At 35.8% G+C, this 14,692-nt stretch overlaps 3 protein-coding genes across 5 annotated transcripts in view; all 3 read right to left on the reverse strand.

Annotated features, from left to right (window-relative positions):
• LOC125271781 (lipopolysaccharide-induced tumor necrosis factor-alpha factor homolog) overlaps positions 1–13,230 on the reverse strand; it is a 49,413-nt gene extending 36,183 nt beyond the window's left edge. The window contains exon 1 of the mRNA XM_048196036.1: positions 13,007–13,230. The gene's annotated coding sequence lies outside the window, so the exon portion shown is untranslated. The remainder of the gene's footprint in view (positions 1–13,006) is intronic.
• Positions 1–14,692, reverse strand: part of LOC125271747 (NACHT, LRR and PYD domains-containing protein 12-like) — a 1,137,836-nt gene that overhangs the window by 160,987 nt on the left and 962,157 nt on the right. The window lies entirely within an intron of this gene.
• On the reverse strand, positions 1,885–9,188 carry LOC125271787 (lipopolysaccharide-induced tumor necrosis factor-alpha factor homolog). Its single transcript, XM_048196044.1, has 5 exons — positions 8,674–9,188; positions 8,529–8,588; positions 5,747–5,794; positions 4,344–4,482; positions 1,885–2,704 (listed from the first exon to the last, which is right to left on the reverse strand). The coding sequence occupies exons 1-5, from the start codon at positions 8,774–8,776 to the stop codon at positions 2,599–2,601; spliced, it is 456 nt and encodes a 151-aa protein (XP_048052001.1). The 5' UTR covers positions 8,777–9,188; the 3' UTR covers positions 1,885–2,598.

The following is a 14,692-nucleotide window of genomic DNA, read 5'->3' on the forward strand; positions in this document are numbered from 1 at the left end:
AATTGATTGATGATTGAGTGATGATTGACAATTAGTGGAGACACCTGATGATAATAAGCAGAATCACTGAAGAAACAACAAGAGAAAAAGAGAGAGACACAACAACTACAACTGACTTCCAGCCATTAAACATTATTACACTTATTATTAACCAGTTTGATTTGATTTCTGTCATACATCAACAAAAGTTCTTACTGAGAATTAACAGATGTTTAGATGTTAATGTTTTAATGAAAGTTTAGTTTGAAGTCACCATGATGGTGAAAAGCATTTCCTTTAGCTGGGCTCTTGACTCTATTTATTAACATTAATTTATTTCTGGCTGCTCCACTTTGTGTTTGTAGAGCACATTTGTTATGGCCAGAGAAACTATGATCTGAGCTGTGTTTCCCAAAAGTGCTGTGAGCCAAAGTTCATCAATTTAGGTTTACAATGCTTTGGGAAGCTCAGTCATAATGGTTGTGTTTTCTCATTGTGAAATGGACAGATTCATTGGTGACGTCCAGCATTAACTGGTGATATGTTATATTATTTCTTATAGTAAATCGGTTACCACTTGAGATCCAGCAGAGCTTCTATAATCTGAAGGTTTTTTTTTTTTTAAACACACAGACATCAAGAATCAGCATATGACTCTCAACAATGGTGACAATCAAAAAAAGTGCTTCATGTTGCAGTGCATGATGGGAGCCACCAATCAAAATTTAAACTCAAAATAGTAAGTTATTACAGGGATGGTAATCTGAACTCAAAATAGTAAGCTTTTACAGACTTGAAAGTTCCAGTAACTTGAATTTAAAAAACTTAGTTGTCAGAACTTGAAAAACTTAGCTGACGCAACTTAATAATTGTAGTTCTTCAAAACTTAAAAAAATAAGTTGATATCTTCAACTCAAAAATTCTGTGCAGTCGGTTGCCTTGAAAATTTGAGTTGAACTAACTTTTTCTTTTTTACAGTGCACCCATAAGACCTCCTTTCATCTTCAGAACACAAATTAAGATATTTTTGATAAAATCTCAGAGCTTTCTGTCCCTCCATAAACAGCTACGCAACTACCGCTTTGACACTTAAAAAAGTACATAAAGAAATCGATAGCTAATCCATATGAATTGAGCGGTTTAGTCCAAATTTTCTGAAGAGACTCAGTTGCTTTATATGATGAACAGACTGAATTTATGTTTTTATTCACATATTCATCAACACTCCTCAGTTCTGGTAAACAGAAGCTCAAGCATGTTTGCTTGATGTTCGAGAACCATGAGGTTCATTCTCGTGTGAAAACAATTTGGTTTAGTTGGGTCAGTTTTCACCTGTTTGGAGCAGTGTGAATTTTTGGGGTCATTTTTATTTTTAATTCAAATGCAATTAATATTAAATTATTAAATAAGGTATACCCCATTTAATATACTGACCCAACTAAACCAAATAGTTGTTTGTTTATTTGTTCAACAGAGTTGCCAGTAAATTACTGTTTTTCGGTTTGTTGCTTTAAAATTAATTTACAGTTTATTACTGTAGAAAAGTGTTTCACTATACATGTTTTTCATCTTACCTTTAACCCTTTAAACCCTACAACAAAATCCCCAGTGTTTAATGAACACATATGAGTCCACAGTGTTAACACTGAAGTAGTGTTGAAGTTAATGAGATAATTAAGTGATTAATTAAGTGATGATTGAGAATTGGTGATAAATATCTGCTGTTAACAAGCAGAATCACTAAAGGAAAAGAAACAACAAGAAAAGAAAAAAGACGAGCAGAAACACAAGAACTACAACTGACTTCAGCCACAGCCTTAGATGAAATCAACTGAAGATAAAAGACATTAAATCACTCAACATCTCAGCAGAGGAGGATTAAACAACAAAAATAATATTACCAGCTTCACTTTTTACTAACCAGATTAACTTTATTTCTGTCAGACATCTACAGAAGCTCTTACTGAGAATTAACAGAGCTTCAGATGTTTTATTGTTTCGTTTGACGATTATACAATTATATACTGGCAACAATGTAATTTACAAACAGTAATTTACTGTTGATTGTACAGTTATCTGAAAAACCATGCTATATTATCAGATAAACATAATCTGATACAACAAATCAATCAATCAATCAATCAATCAATCAATCATTTATTTAAAGCACTTTAAAAAGCGCAAAGTATACCAAAGTGCTAAAATCTTGTTTATTTTAGGGGTTTTGGGGAAAAAAAGTTTTGCTGACCTTTCAATTAAGAACATTTTAATCAAATAAAAAACAAACAAAAATAAACATACATGTTGTGCATAAATGGCAACAAGTATAAGTATATATTTTGCTTAATTACACTATCCTGCAGAGTTAATTATTTTTAATATCATTTTATAATAAGAAAAGTGTGATTCTATCTATCTATCTATCTATCTATCTATCTATCTATCTATCTATCTATCTATCTATCTATCTATCTATCTATCTATCTATCTATCTATCTATCTATCTATCTATCTATCTATCTGTCTGTCTGTCTGTCTGTCTTTCTATCATCTATCTATCTGCATAAAGAAGGAAAGAGAAGTAAAGTTTTTCTTCTGGTCAATCAGATTTCAGACAAGCTACATGCGTCTGTACACATGGATGAGGGTTTTGCAGCTTGGACAGGAATGCTCTACGTCCTTGCAGGAATTCACACATAATGGAATCAAACAAAACGGCCAGATCCTGGAGAGAAAACAACAGAAAAAATTAGTGTGTTGAAAAATTAGTTTTCTTTTCTCGTGATATTACATGGTTACATGGTTAGTGGTTCATCAATTCAATCAGCAACTAAATATCCACAAAAAATGACGCTAAGTGCAAAATTAAAATAAAAATATTTGTGATTCCTCTCTCAGAAAAATAAGGGTTTAAAATTGTACCTTTAAGGGTACAACAGCTTGTTGCTGGGGCAGTACCTTTAAAGAAACAATTTTGTACCTTTTTTACTCCAGAAAGGTACTAATATTGTAAAGGTGTAAAGTCCAGGGGCCTCATGTATAAAACTTTCCATACACTCTAAGAACAAATGTGTAGAAAAATTACACATATTATGTGTGACACTCTAGTTTACACATTTTGTGTCAGTATTGCATAAATATGTGTTGGAAGGATTCAGTTGTTTTACACATATTATGTGTAGTTTTAAAATTAACACATTTACACAACTTTGTGGTGAAGACCAGCCAAAACAAGACAATTCAATCAAGATAATTCATTAATTGTGTGACTTTTGAACATTAATGATGAGCACCTGCTGTTAACAAGCAGAATCACCAAAGGAGAAAATCACAATTTTAAATCACCATCACAGATCAGCCATCAGCTATTGATGAATTTTGATTGGTGGCTCCCAGAATGCACTGCAACATGCTTTATTATTCTCACCACTGTTGAGATTCATATGCTGATTCTTGATGTCTGTGTGCAACTAAAAAAAAAGTTTTTTGTTTTTTTTTTTTAAATCAGAACAGCTTTTGTGAAATCCTTCAGATTATATTGAAGAAGCTGATTTTCTGCTGTAGAATCACAGTGCTGCTGTAATCAATAATCTAGCACAGAGATTGGGCTCTAAATGAGTTCAGTAATTCAGGTCAAACAATGATTATGAGAAAACATCCAACACCACCTGATCATCTTTACTCTTTGCTTGTCTGACTGTTATAATTAAAAATACAACAGCCCAAACAAAATCTAATATTAATAAGTCAAGGGTCAAGAGCTCAACTAAAGCAAACCCTGTTCTCTATGATGGTGACTTAAAATTGTGATTTTCTTTGGTGATTCTGCTTCAGATCACCTTCCTGACACATTTACTGTGTTAAAATTATTACACAATGAATGTTTATTAAATTAAGACAACAAGTGTTGTCAGAGAGATTTGTGATTTTCTCCTTCTGTCAACAAGCACCAATCATCATTCAATTAACCAACACTTATAATTATCTCATTAACTTTAACACTGCTTCAGAGGGTGGAATAAAAAATATGGCAGGACTTTTACTTTCTGACTCCTGGACTATCCACTCTGGTCTCACTACTCCCAGGAGAGTTAATTTAACACTGGAGTTTTTGCTGTGTTCCTCCTGGTTGAAAAGCTGTGCTAATTAGCAAATCCAGGTGACTGGAACAAAATACTGAGGAGGACTTTTACTTTCTGAACCTGGACTTTACCTCGAATATTAATACCTTTTTGGAGTAAAAAAGGTACAAAATGTCCCTTTAAAGGTACTGCCTCAGCAACAACTTGTTGTACACCTAAAGGTACAATTTTAAACCATTTTTTCCCCTGTGTATGTAGGAATTGGTGAATGCGGTTCCTTACAGTAAAATGCCAAGACTTCCACAGATGACCCACACCAACGTCCCATTGATGAAGTTCATCTCTGTGACGATCTGCTTCTTGCAGTTAGGACATTTTATCTGCCCAGGAAGTTCAGTCAGACGTGGTGCAATAACTATTTCTGGGGATACATATGCAGAAAAAGAGGTAATTTTGATGAAAATACATAAAATATGATCATAAATCTCCAGTATTCTATACAGGTGCATCATGTGCATGCTGAAACCTTCAGTAGTGCTTGATTGTATTAAGGCCCCGATATACTTCAAACGAAAATGAATAACGAACTGATGTGACGTCATTTTGAACAAAACAAGGCCAAATCGAAGTTTGTTTTGTGTTCTTTTTGGAAGTTCGAAACGGCTTGCCAAAGCTAACTTTCAGGAAAAGTTCGCTCCAGCTGCAAAACATCTACCATTGGTCCTTGACGATAGCGTAATTGGAGAAGTGCGCTGAGGCTCCGCCTTCATTTGCGTGGAACTTTTCTCTGGCTCATTTCGCGTGTTGAATTCGTTGAGGTAAGATCTCCGCAGGTGAAATCATGAACACACTGGATAGCCACTTTATAGTGCAAAATGAAGTTGTGCTTCTGATGAAATGAGGCACTGACACTGTTTTTTTAAGCTTGATACTGTAAAGCTGATAGCTTTTAAGCAATCTATTGAATAAAGAGCTATATAAATAAACCAGAGGTAGGAAGTCCAGGGATCAGAAAGTAAAAGTCCTGCCATATTTTTATTCCACCCACTGAAGCAGGGTTAAAGCTAATGAGATAATTAAGTGATTAATTGAGTGATAATTGATGACAGTTAGAATCAGCCAAATAAAAACCTAATATTAATAAGTCAAGGGTCAAGAGCCCAACCAAAGCAAACCCTGATCTCCGTGATGGTGACTTAAATTGTGATTTTGCTTGTTATCATCAGGTGTTTTCAATAATGGTCAATCATAATTCAATTAATCACTTAAAACATCCCATTAACTTTAACACTGCTTCAGTGGGTGGAATAAAAATATGGCAGGACTTTTACTTTCTGACCCCTGGACTTTACACCTCTGAAATAAACGTGACTACAGTGCTAATTTGCAGAGCTCGTGCTAACATACAAATGTTGTTATCGGACGCTTTTCTTATGCTTTCTATAAAAATGCTAATATAATGTTTTCTATAAAAAATTTTATTTTGTCAAGAAATGCACAGCACATATTTACATATTCATCTAACCGTCACTCTCAGCGGTGTGGACGGCGTCAGATGTTGATTACAGTATATAATTGCTCACCTATTTCGAGCTTTGTTTGACCCCTAAACAAAGAACAAAAAGAACTTTGTATGAAGTATATTGGGGCCTTTAGTCTCATGAATATAAACCTTTTCTGCTCACCCTGGTCAAATGCAGGAGCAGTGGGCTGTTGGGTGTAAACCATTGGAGCTGAAAGAGAAAACAAACAGAACTGTGTGGTTGAAAACACTGTTTGTGCAGCTGTTAATACTGTGATAACTGACTGTTCTTTAGTAGAGCATGGGGGTAATGATCTGAACTGATCACTAATCTAGTATATTTGTACAACACTAATTACTAATATGAGCGCTCTTGTCTTATACACTATTCAATCATGAGTATCTCTACAGACAGAACAAAACAGCAAGAAATAATACTGTCTTTTTTCCCTTTTATTCAGAACACAGAATAAAAACTACACAGCCAAGGCCAGATTATCAAGTCCCTCCTGTACACATCTCTCTCCATGACGGTGAGAGCCACACTTTTTATATAACCATGTGGTAAATTAAAGGTGCCCTAGAATCAAAAATTGAATTTACCTTGGCATAGTTGAATAACAAGAGTTCAGTACATGGAAATGACATACAGTGAGTCTCAAACTACATTGTTTCCTCCTTCTTATATAAATCTCATTTGTTTAAAAGACCTCTGAAGAACAGGCGAATCTCAACATAACACCAACTGTTACGTAACAGTCATCATTAATATGTACGCCCCCAATATTTGCATATGCCAGCTCATGTTCAATGCATTACACAAGGGCAGCCAGTATTAACGTCTGGATCTGTGCACAGCTGAATCATCAGACTAGGTAAGCAAGTAAGGACAACAGCGAAAAATGGCAGATGATCCATGATATCATGATATTTTTAGTGATATTTTTAAATTGTCTTTCTAAATGTTTCGTTAGCATGTTGCTAATGTACTGTTAAATGTGGTTAAAGTTACCATCATTTCTTACTGTATTCACGGAGACAAGAGCCGTTGCTATTTTCATTTTTTAAACACTTGCAGTCTGTATTATTCATAAACACAACTTCAGTCTTTATAAATCTCTCCAACAGTGTGTAATGTTAGCTTTAGCCACGGAGCACCATCAAACTCATTCAGAATCAAATGTAAACATCCAAATAAATACCATACTCACATGATCCGATGCATACATGCAGTATGCATGACGAACATCTTGTGAAGATCCATTTGAGGGTTATATTAGCTGTGTGAACTTTGTAAATGCACTGTATTATAGTCGAGAGCTCAGGGGGCGGGGAGCACGCGATTTAAAGGGGCCGCACGCTGAATCAGTGCATAGTTAATGATGCCCCAAAATAGGCAGTTAAAAAAATTAATTTAAAAAAAATCTATGGGGTATTTTGAGCTGAAACTTCACAGACACATTCAGGGGACACCTTAGACTATTACATCTTGTAAAAACTGGTTCTAGTGCACCTTTAACCAAACCCACCCAAACTAACTTGAACATAAACATACATTACTTTGCTAAAGCAAAAACCCAACCATCTTGCTTAAATAATGCAGAAATCAACTCAAAACAAACAAATACCCATAATGCAACCGGCTGCTGGTGTTGAATGCCGGGTTATTACAATACCTACATGACAACTGCTCTTTCAAGACAAACCTTGACGTAGATCAACTGAAAGATGTAAGAAAACCATGAAACTGACTCACAAGCTTATAAGTCCTTTTTTATTCACAATCTCCTCGTCACCGGCAGGTACAGCACTCGTTTTCATGTGTTTGTGTGTTCTGATCTCATTGCGATTGTGCAACTGAACTCCACAGCAACTTGTTTGCTTGTCACTTGTAATGCGTCTGTTTGTGATCCAGGGACGGAGCGAGCTTTAGAGTTCTTCATGCAACCGAACTTCATGTCTGTTTACATTTTAATGCATTTAAGTGAAACTATATTGAGAGTTGTATCGAACATTTTTTCTATCGTTATCGAATAAGGTGTACTGTCGATAAATATCCATACCGTTTTATCGCCCAGGCCTAACTCAGAGTCAGACACACAAGCATCTGAATCAACCTCACACATTTAGCATTGCTAATTAATATTGCTCTTAAAAAATAATGTGTCATTGTGTAATACCGTCACTAAATATGGTGGACGGCCATAAAGCGCAATGCTTATCCCAGATAGCAAACGATGATAAAATCAATGTTAATGTGTCAACGTTAACCTCATTGAATCTATATTACTTTTGCACCCGCAATTAATGTTGAAAAATTGTTGAAATTTCAACAAAAAATCAATGGTAATGGGATTGAGTCGATATTTGCACTCTCAGAAAATGAAACACAACTACAACTGACTTAAAGTCACACAGCCTGAAATCAACTGAAGATAAAAGAAGACATTACATCTCTCAAGATCTCAGCAGAAGATCTTTTTGAGAATTAACAGGTTTAGATGTTGATGTTTTATTGAAAATGTTTGGTCACCATTATGGTGGTCAGTGTTTGACTGTTGCCTTTGTGATTGTCATCTGAAATATTTGAATGTTTGAACGCAACAGAAACCAACCAACCAGCTGTGCTGTGTAGATAATTATGTGATCACTACCAAATTAATTAAATGCAATCAGCCTGCGTCATCACAGTTTCTTGCCAGAACTATGTAATTACTTTTTCCCTTCTCAATGTTTAGAAAATGCAGAGGTGTAAAGTCCAGGGGTCAGAAAGTAAAAGTCCTGCCATATTTTTCATTCCACCAACTGAAGCAGTGTTAAAGTTAATGAGATAATGAAGTGATTAATTGAGTGATGATTGACCATTATTGAAGACACCTGATGATAACTTTCTGACTCCTGGACTTTACACCTCTGTAAACTACACGGTAAACATCAACTCTTACCCATGCCAGAAGTCTGGATCATCTGTGGGACTGGTTGATTGTATACAGTGGTCGTTTGAACTGGAAAAAAGATCATTATTAAAGTACTGTTTTTACCAATGACAAATAGTCTCTGAACTGAATATAAGAGTAAGAGTCTGCTGACTTTGTTGGTTTTGATAAACCTGCGGTGCTGGCATCTGGGGGGGAATGTGGGTCTGGACCATTGCCGGTCCATTAAATGGAGGAGGGAACTGTCCATAATTCATAATCAAGAATCTGTGAATGAGAAAAGCATACGTGCTTCAATGGCGTGTTTTAGAGTTCTACATACAACACTGGCAAAGCAACAATAAAAATAACAATTAGACGGACTGCTGACTTTGACATCACAAATCAGGAAATAATGAATGGGTTGTGGTGACATCAGTTGCTCTCAGTGATAAATCACATGACATTTATAGGTGACTGGTTCAAAAATACTTTTGAAATCAAACAGTTTGGTGTACTACTATAGTTCATGTCAGTCGTGCTACTGAGATGATAAGAATGCCAATGGACAGGTTTTGCCACATATCGCTTTCATAAATGTGATAATCAAAGCAGTGATTGGTCAGGTTTTCAGATATGTATTTTTCTGCACCTTCTAACAGCAGCACATACATTCGTTTTTTCCCAGAAATTTTATTTCTTTAGTGGAAATTAAGTATCAACTTGATCTGCTGACTTGTCACAATACTGTATTCATTTTGAGCAGTATATCTAAAGTCTCTGATGTCCCCAGAGTGTGAATGTGAACTTTAAATCAAAATACACAACAGATAATTTTATAGCATGTTCAATTTGTCACTTTTTGAGGGTGAGCAAAAAAACACTCTGTTTCTGAGTGTCCCTTTAAATGCAAATGAGCTGCTGCTCTCAAAAGGGGGGCGGAGTTTCAGGAGCTCATGTTAGCACTTAGCAGTTCCGATTAATGATGATTGACCATTATTGAAGACACCTGATGATAACAAGCAGAATCACTGAAGGAAAGAAGAGAACAGAAAAAGAGACGAGCAGAAACACAAGAACTACAACTGACTTCAGCCACAGCCTTAGATGAAATCAACTGAAGATAAAAGACATTAAATCTCTCAAGATCTGATTAAACAACTCCACAAACAGCATTACCGTCTTCCCTTATTACTAACCAGATTGACTTTATTTATGTTAGACATCTACAAAAGTTGTTATTGAGAATTAACAGGGGTTAACTCTAATGTGTTTAAGTTGAAGTCACCATAGCAGTGATTAGTGTTTCCATTAGTTGGGCTCTTCACTCTTATTATACATTTGTCTTTTCTGTCTGCTGTGACAGTGTGTTTGTGAAACACATTTCCAATAGCAAAGGAAGCTGAAACAAAATGACATCAGGTGGTGATGATTGTCTGCTGATTGTTTTGTGGTCATCATGAAATGGCCTGATGTTATTTGAATCTAACAATTGTGTTATGTTGTTGCTAATACATACATTATAAACCCTGTGATACTACAGCATGAGTTCCTGCAGCAACCAGATAGCTTATTTTAACAGACATGAGCACCAAAAGTTAATTTATGATGGCACACACAGACATCAAGTATCACCGTATGAATCTCAACAATGGTGACAAACAAAAGTGCAATGCATGCTGGGTGTTTTGTACTTTTGATTGTCACCATTGTTGAGATTCATAGGTTGATTCTTGAAGTCTGTGTGTTATCATAGGTTAGTGTTTAGTTCCCATGTCTGTTAAGATCTGATTGCTGCAGAAACTCATTCTGTAGTATATTTAATATATTCTTTGCTCTTGGTTGATATGTGGCATTGCTGTGGCCTGCTTACGGCCCAGATCTGGCAAACATAAGCGGCCCACATAAGGACCGTAATTCACTGCAGCATGTGGGCCAGATCATCATGCCACATGTACCAGATATGGGCCAGATCTGGGCTGACACAATGTTGTTATCTGGGTCGTTGTAGACCTTAAACAGAGATTTCTTTAAACGAAAATATCTCCGTTTGCATTGAAATTTCAGTGCTGTAACTTTGCAGATACTGTTTATGCTCAAGCAGCAACATTACACACTAACTAAAGTTTAAAAAGTGAAATTGCAATGAACCGCCCCTTTAAATCTGCATTACATAGTATAACTTTTATCATTTAAAACCTGAAAAACTATTTTTTATGATTTCCTGAAAGAAGAGCCCTGACCAGCCAGTCTGACAACATTTTATCTCATGTTCTTAGTGACAGCTGAGTCAGCGGTATATGTGTTTTGGAAAAAGTGAAAGAATCTAGGTTTGTTCATGCCATGTCAGAACTACCCTGATTCTGACTCACTTTCACTTTCACTCATTCCATGTTACCTCTGTACCACCTGACTGATTCAGTTTGGCATTGATAGTGTTGCCATAGAAACGCATTCCGTGCCCAACCCTGCATTCCAATTGCCTTCTGTGAAGAAAAAGTACATACTTCTGTGCGTAGCAGACAAGCAGGACATACGACATACTGTCATAATTGTATTTTTAACGGACCTCTTTGTCATTTAGTTAGTTACGTGTGTAAAGGACGTAGGCTGGTAAGAGCTGTGCATGTAAACCTGATTCTCCTGATCTCAAGAGATACTCTAACGACTGACAGTAAAGACTGCGGTCTTTAGCTTCTTTGTTAGAGCGGTCAACTCCAATGTTTGAGTCCCACTTAGAGCGGGCTGTTTGAACAGGAGGGGTTACCCGTAATCTTAACCCCTTAATGGGATGTCATTCTTCTGTTTCGAATCGATACCATTTTTTAAGGACAGAGTACGAGTACCGATACTTTTTTTTCTAGTACTCGCTGATACTGATACCGATACCTATACATTTATTAATTTCTCTCTCTTTTTTTTTTTTTTTTTTGGTGATTTTGTAGTTTTCCAAGCACAAAGAACAAAAACTTCACAGTGTCCAATAACCTTCAAAGGGCATAATTACCAATATATATAATTGTTGTTATATAAAAAGGTAAAAATAAAAAACATTTTGACAACTATGTGCATTTGACCATTCAGGCACAGGGAGAACTGATTGCGCGCTGTCTGATAGAACTGGGATTGTGCGCAAGAAAGAGAGAGTGCACGCGCGAGAGAGATTCAGTGCAATTCCGCCTATCCCGCCTTCACTAATCGATAACAAATTGTGATTAAAAACAAGCAATTCGTAATGTGTGTGTCATCATTAATTTGAAATATTTCCACACCCCTGAGGCTGACATTGTTTCTGCTGCTGCCCCCGGTGTCTCTGTGCACGGAAAATTCTGTCAGTTACGTCACGTGAGGTATCAGTCTTTGGTATCAGGGGTATTTTTACAAGTATGAGTACAAGTACTTGTACTCGTACTTGTAAAAATACCCCCTAGAATCAGTGGTTCGGAGCGTGTATCAAACTGCCAAAGTCACGTGAACCACAGAAACACCTCTGACACAACAAAGGCTTGTTTAATGAAATCACATGACGTTGGCAATTTGAGATCGTTTGATGTGCGCTCCGAACCACTGATTTGAAAAAAAAAAGATTAGTAAAGCTTTGAAACTTCGTGAAGCAGTGTTCTGATATCACCCATCACTAGATATTGTTGAATAAAATAACTTTTTTTTTTTTGGCACACAAAAAGTATTCTCATGACTTTATAATATTAAGGTTGAACCGCTGTAGTCACATGAATTTCTTTTAAATATGTCTTTAATAGTTTTCTGGGCATTGAAAAAGAAAATGATCTTGCGTGAAAGCAGACCTCATTGAGCCATCGGATTTTATCGAAAAGATCTTAATCTGTGTTCTGAAGATGAACGAAGGTCTTACGGGTGTGGAGCGACATGAGGGTGAGTAATCAATGACAGAATTTTCATTTTTGGGTGAATTAACCCTTTAATGAATTACAACCATTTTAATTTTGGATATAGCATTTTTAAATGTCTAGGCTCAAAATGGGGAGTGACAGTTTGCCCTGTCAATCATCTTGTGACAATTAACATCCTTCACATTCAATTTAATTTTCTTCCGTATTGGAGAGAAATTTAGTAGATTTATCTGAGAGACTTAAAACCTTCACACTTGTTTGAGCTTTTAAAACCTAACATTTTTCAACTATTTCACAGCTTTTACAATTACTTCAAACTTTCAGAGTAAGCCTTCTCAAGCCAACATCAGAATTTGTTTTCAAACAGTTACTGACATGCATTAAACACTGGAACAAACTAGTGGACAGATGGCAATGAATAGAAAGTATGGTGACCATTTTAGGCCACTTTTGACATTGAAATTGACCTGATCTGTTAACAACTTATAATAGTAAATTTTACTATTATATTTATCCTAGAATTTCATATAACAACCTGTATCTTTATCCAAACATCACAGAGTTGCTGTGGAAGCACATAATCCAAAGTAAAGAATATCTTTGTAATCTAAAACACCCAAACTTATATATACATACCTGTGTGTTTGTGCAGTCAATGGAGAGCTGTGGAAATTCTGATGCTCTTCTCTATAAAGACACTTGGACAGACAGAGAGATTATCAGAATAGGCACTTGTATGGCAGAAATAAGGGGTGGAGTTGAACACTGATGCTAATGCAATCAGAAGTTCCTCAAGATATCGTGCAAAATAAACTGAATTTTTATTTCCTGACTGAATCATCTGAGGGAACATGTTGACAGAAACCAACATGTTGACAGAAACCTGCATATCCAGTACCAGCACCTCCCCCAGTGTCCCATCTCTTTCCCTACCATGCATACATCAGTCAACTTATCCAGTCTTGCTCAGTCTCAGACTGTTGACTTTTATATTCTCTTACATGCATGACATAAACACACTAAAAAGAGGATTGCGTGCTGTACATAATATAGATAAACCCCATATTTTTGTTGAAAGAGGTTCAGTTTCAACCTGTAATGTGCATGATGTTTGTTTTGCATGTATCCCAGTATCCCAAATAAACACTCTTGTAATTGGACAGTAAGGCTGCCCTGCAAAGCACTGGCCCTTTACGGGCCCACTTAAGGCTGCCAGTGCAGGGTCCCTGAGAATTTGCTCATTGGCAAAATGTTGGCCCCTTAACACTGGCAGCCCTCACTTAGCCTCCAGGAAGCCAGAGTTGTTTTATTGAAAATAATGATGTTTGACTCTTGATGTCTGTGTGAGTCTACATGATCCTCTCTAAATAAATTCTGCATAATGACTTAACAACATTCAAAATATTATAGTACAAAATTTCATGCAGTGGTATTCTAAGGCTGTTGTAATGTGAAATTTGTTAAATTTAAATACACTCTCAGAAAAAAAGTACATAATTGTACTTTTAGGGGTACAATGGCTTCACTCTCAGAAAATAAAGTACATAATTGTATTAATAAAGTAATATAATTGGATTATATTGAAAAGGCTCATCTTCTGCTGTAGAATCACAATGCTCCTGTAATCAATAATGTAATTCTAACTCACACTGTTAGACCTTGACAGCCTTTTTAGAGTAAAATACTGGCAACAGAGTTTACTGTTTACTGTTGATTGTACAGTTATTTACTGTAAAGATACCATGCACTAAATTAAAACTCATGTTGCTTCAATTAATTTGCAGAAACCAACTGCCATTTAAATTTACAAACTAATATTTATTATATGCTAATAATACGAGGATATTATTATGAACATTGCTTTAGAGTTCAATAAAAACATTTTAAATAAAAAGATTTTCACTGCATCAGCAACTACATACTCACTATCTGTTAAATAAAACCACATTCAACATCTGCACAATGGTGACCCACAAAACTCAATTTTACAGTAAACTATATAACTTTTATTAACTTACAGTTTGTTACTGTTAAAATACATTTTGTGGGTGTGTCTTTTTATCTTACACCTTTAACCCTTTCAACCCCACAGGAACATCCTCTAGTGTCCACACTACAGAGTAAAAGTAACATTGACGCTGTGTTGCAGTGAGATAATTAAGTTAATATTTAAGTGATGATTGAGGATTAATGATAAACACCTGCTGTTAACAAGCAGAACCACTAAAAAGAGGAATAAGAACGGAATAAATACGAGCAGAAACTACAACTACGAGCTTTCAGTCATTACACTTTATTTAACTTATTACTGACCAGTGTAAC

This window comes from Megalobrama amblycephala, linkage group LG7 (genome assembly GCF_018812025.1).
Source record: "Megalobrama amblycephala isolate DHTTF-2021 linkage group LG7, ASM1881202v1, whole genome shotgun sequence".
In the NCBI taxonomy this organism is placed as follows: domain Eukaryota; kingdom Metazoa; phylum Chordata; class Actinopteri; order Cypriniformes; family Xenocyprididae; genus Megalobrama; species Megalobrama amblycephala.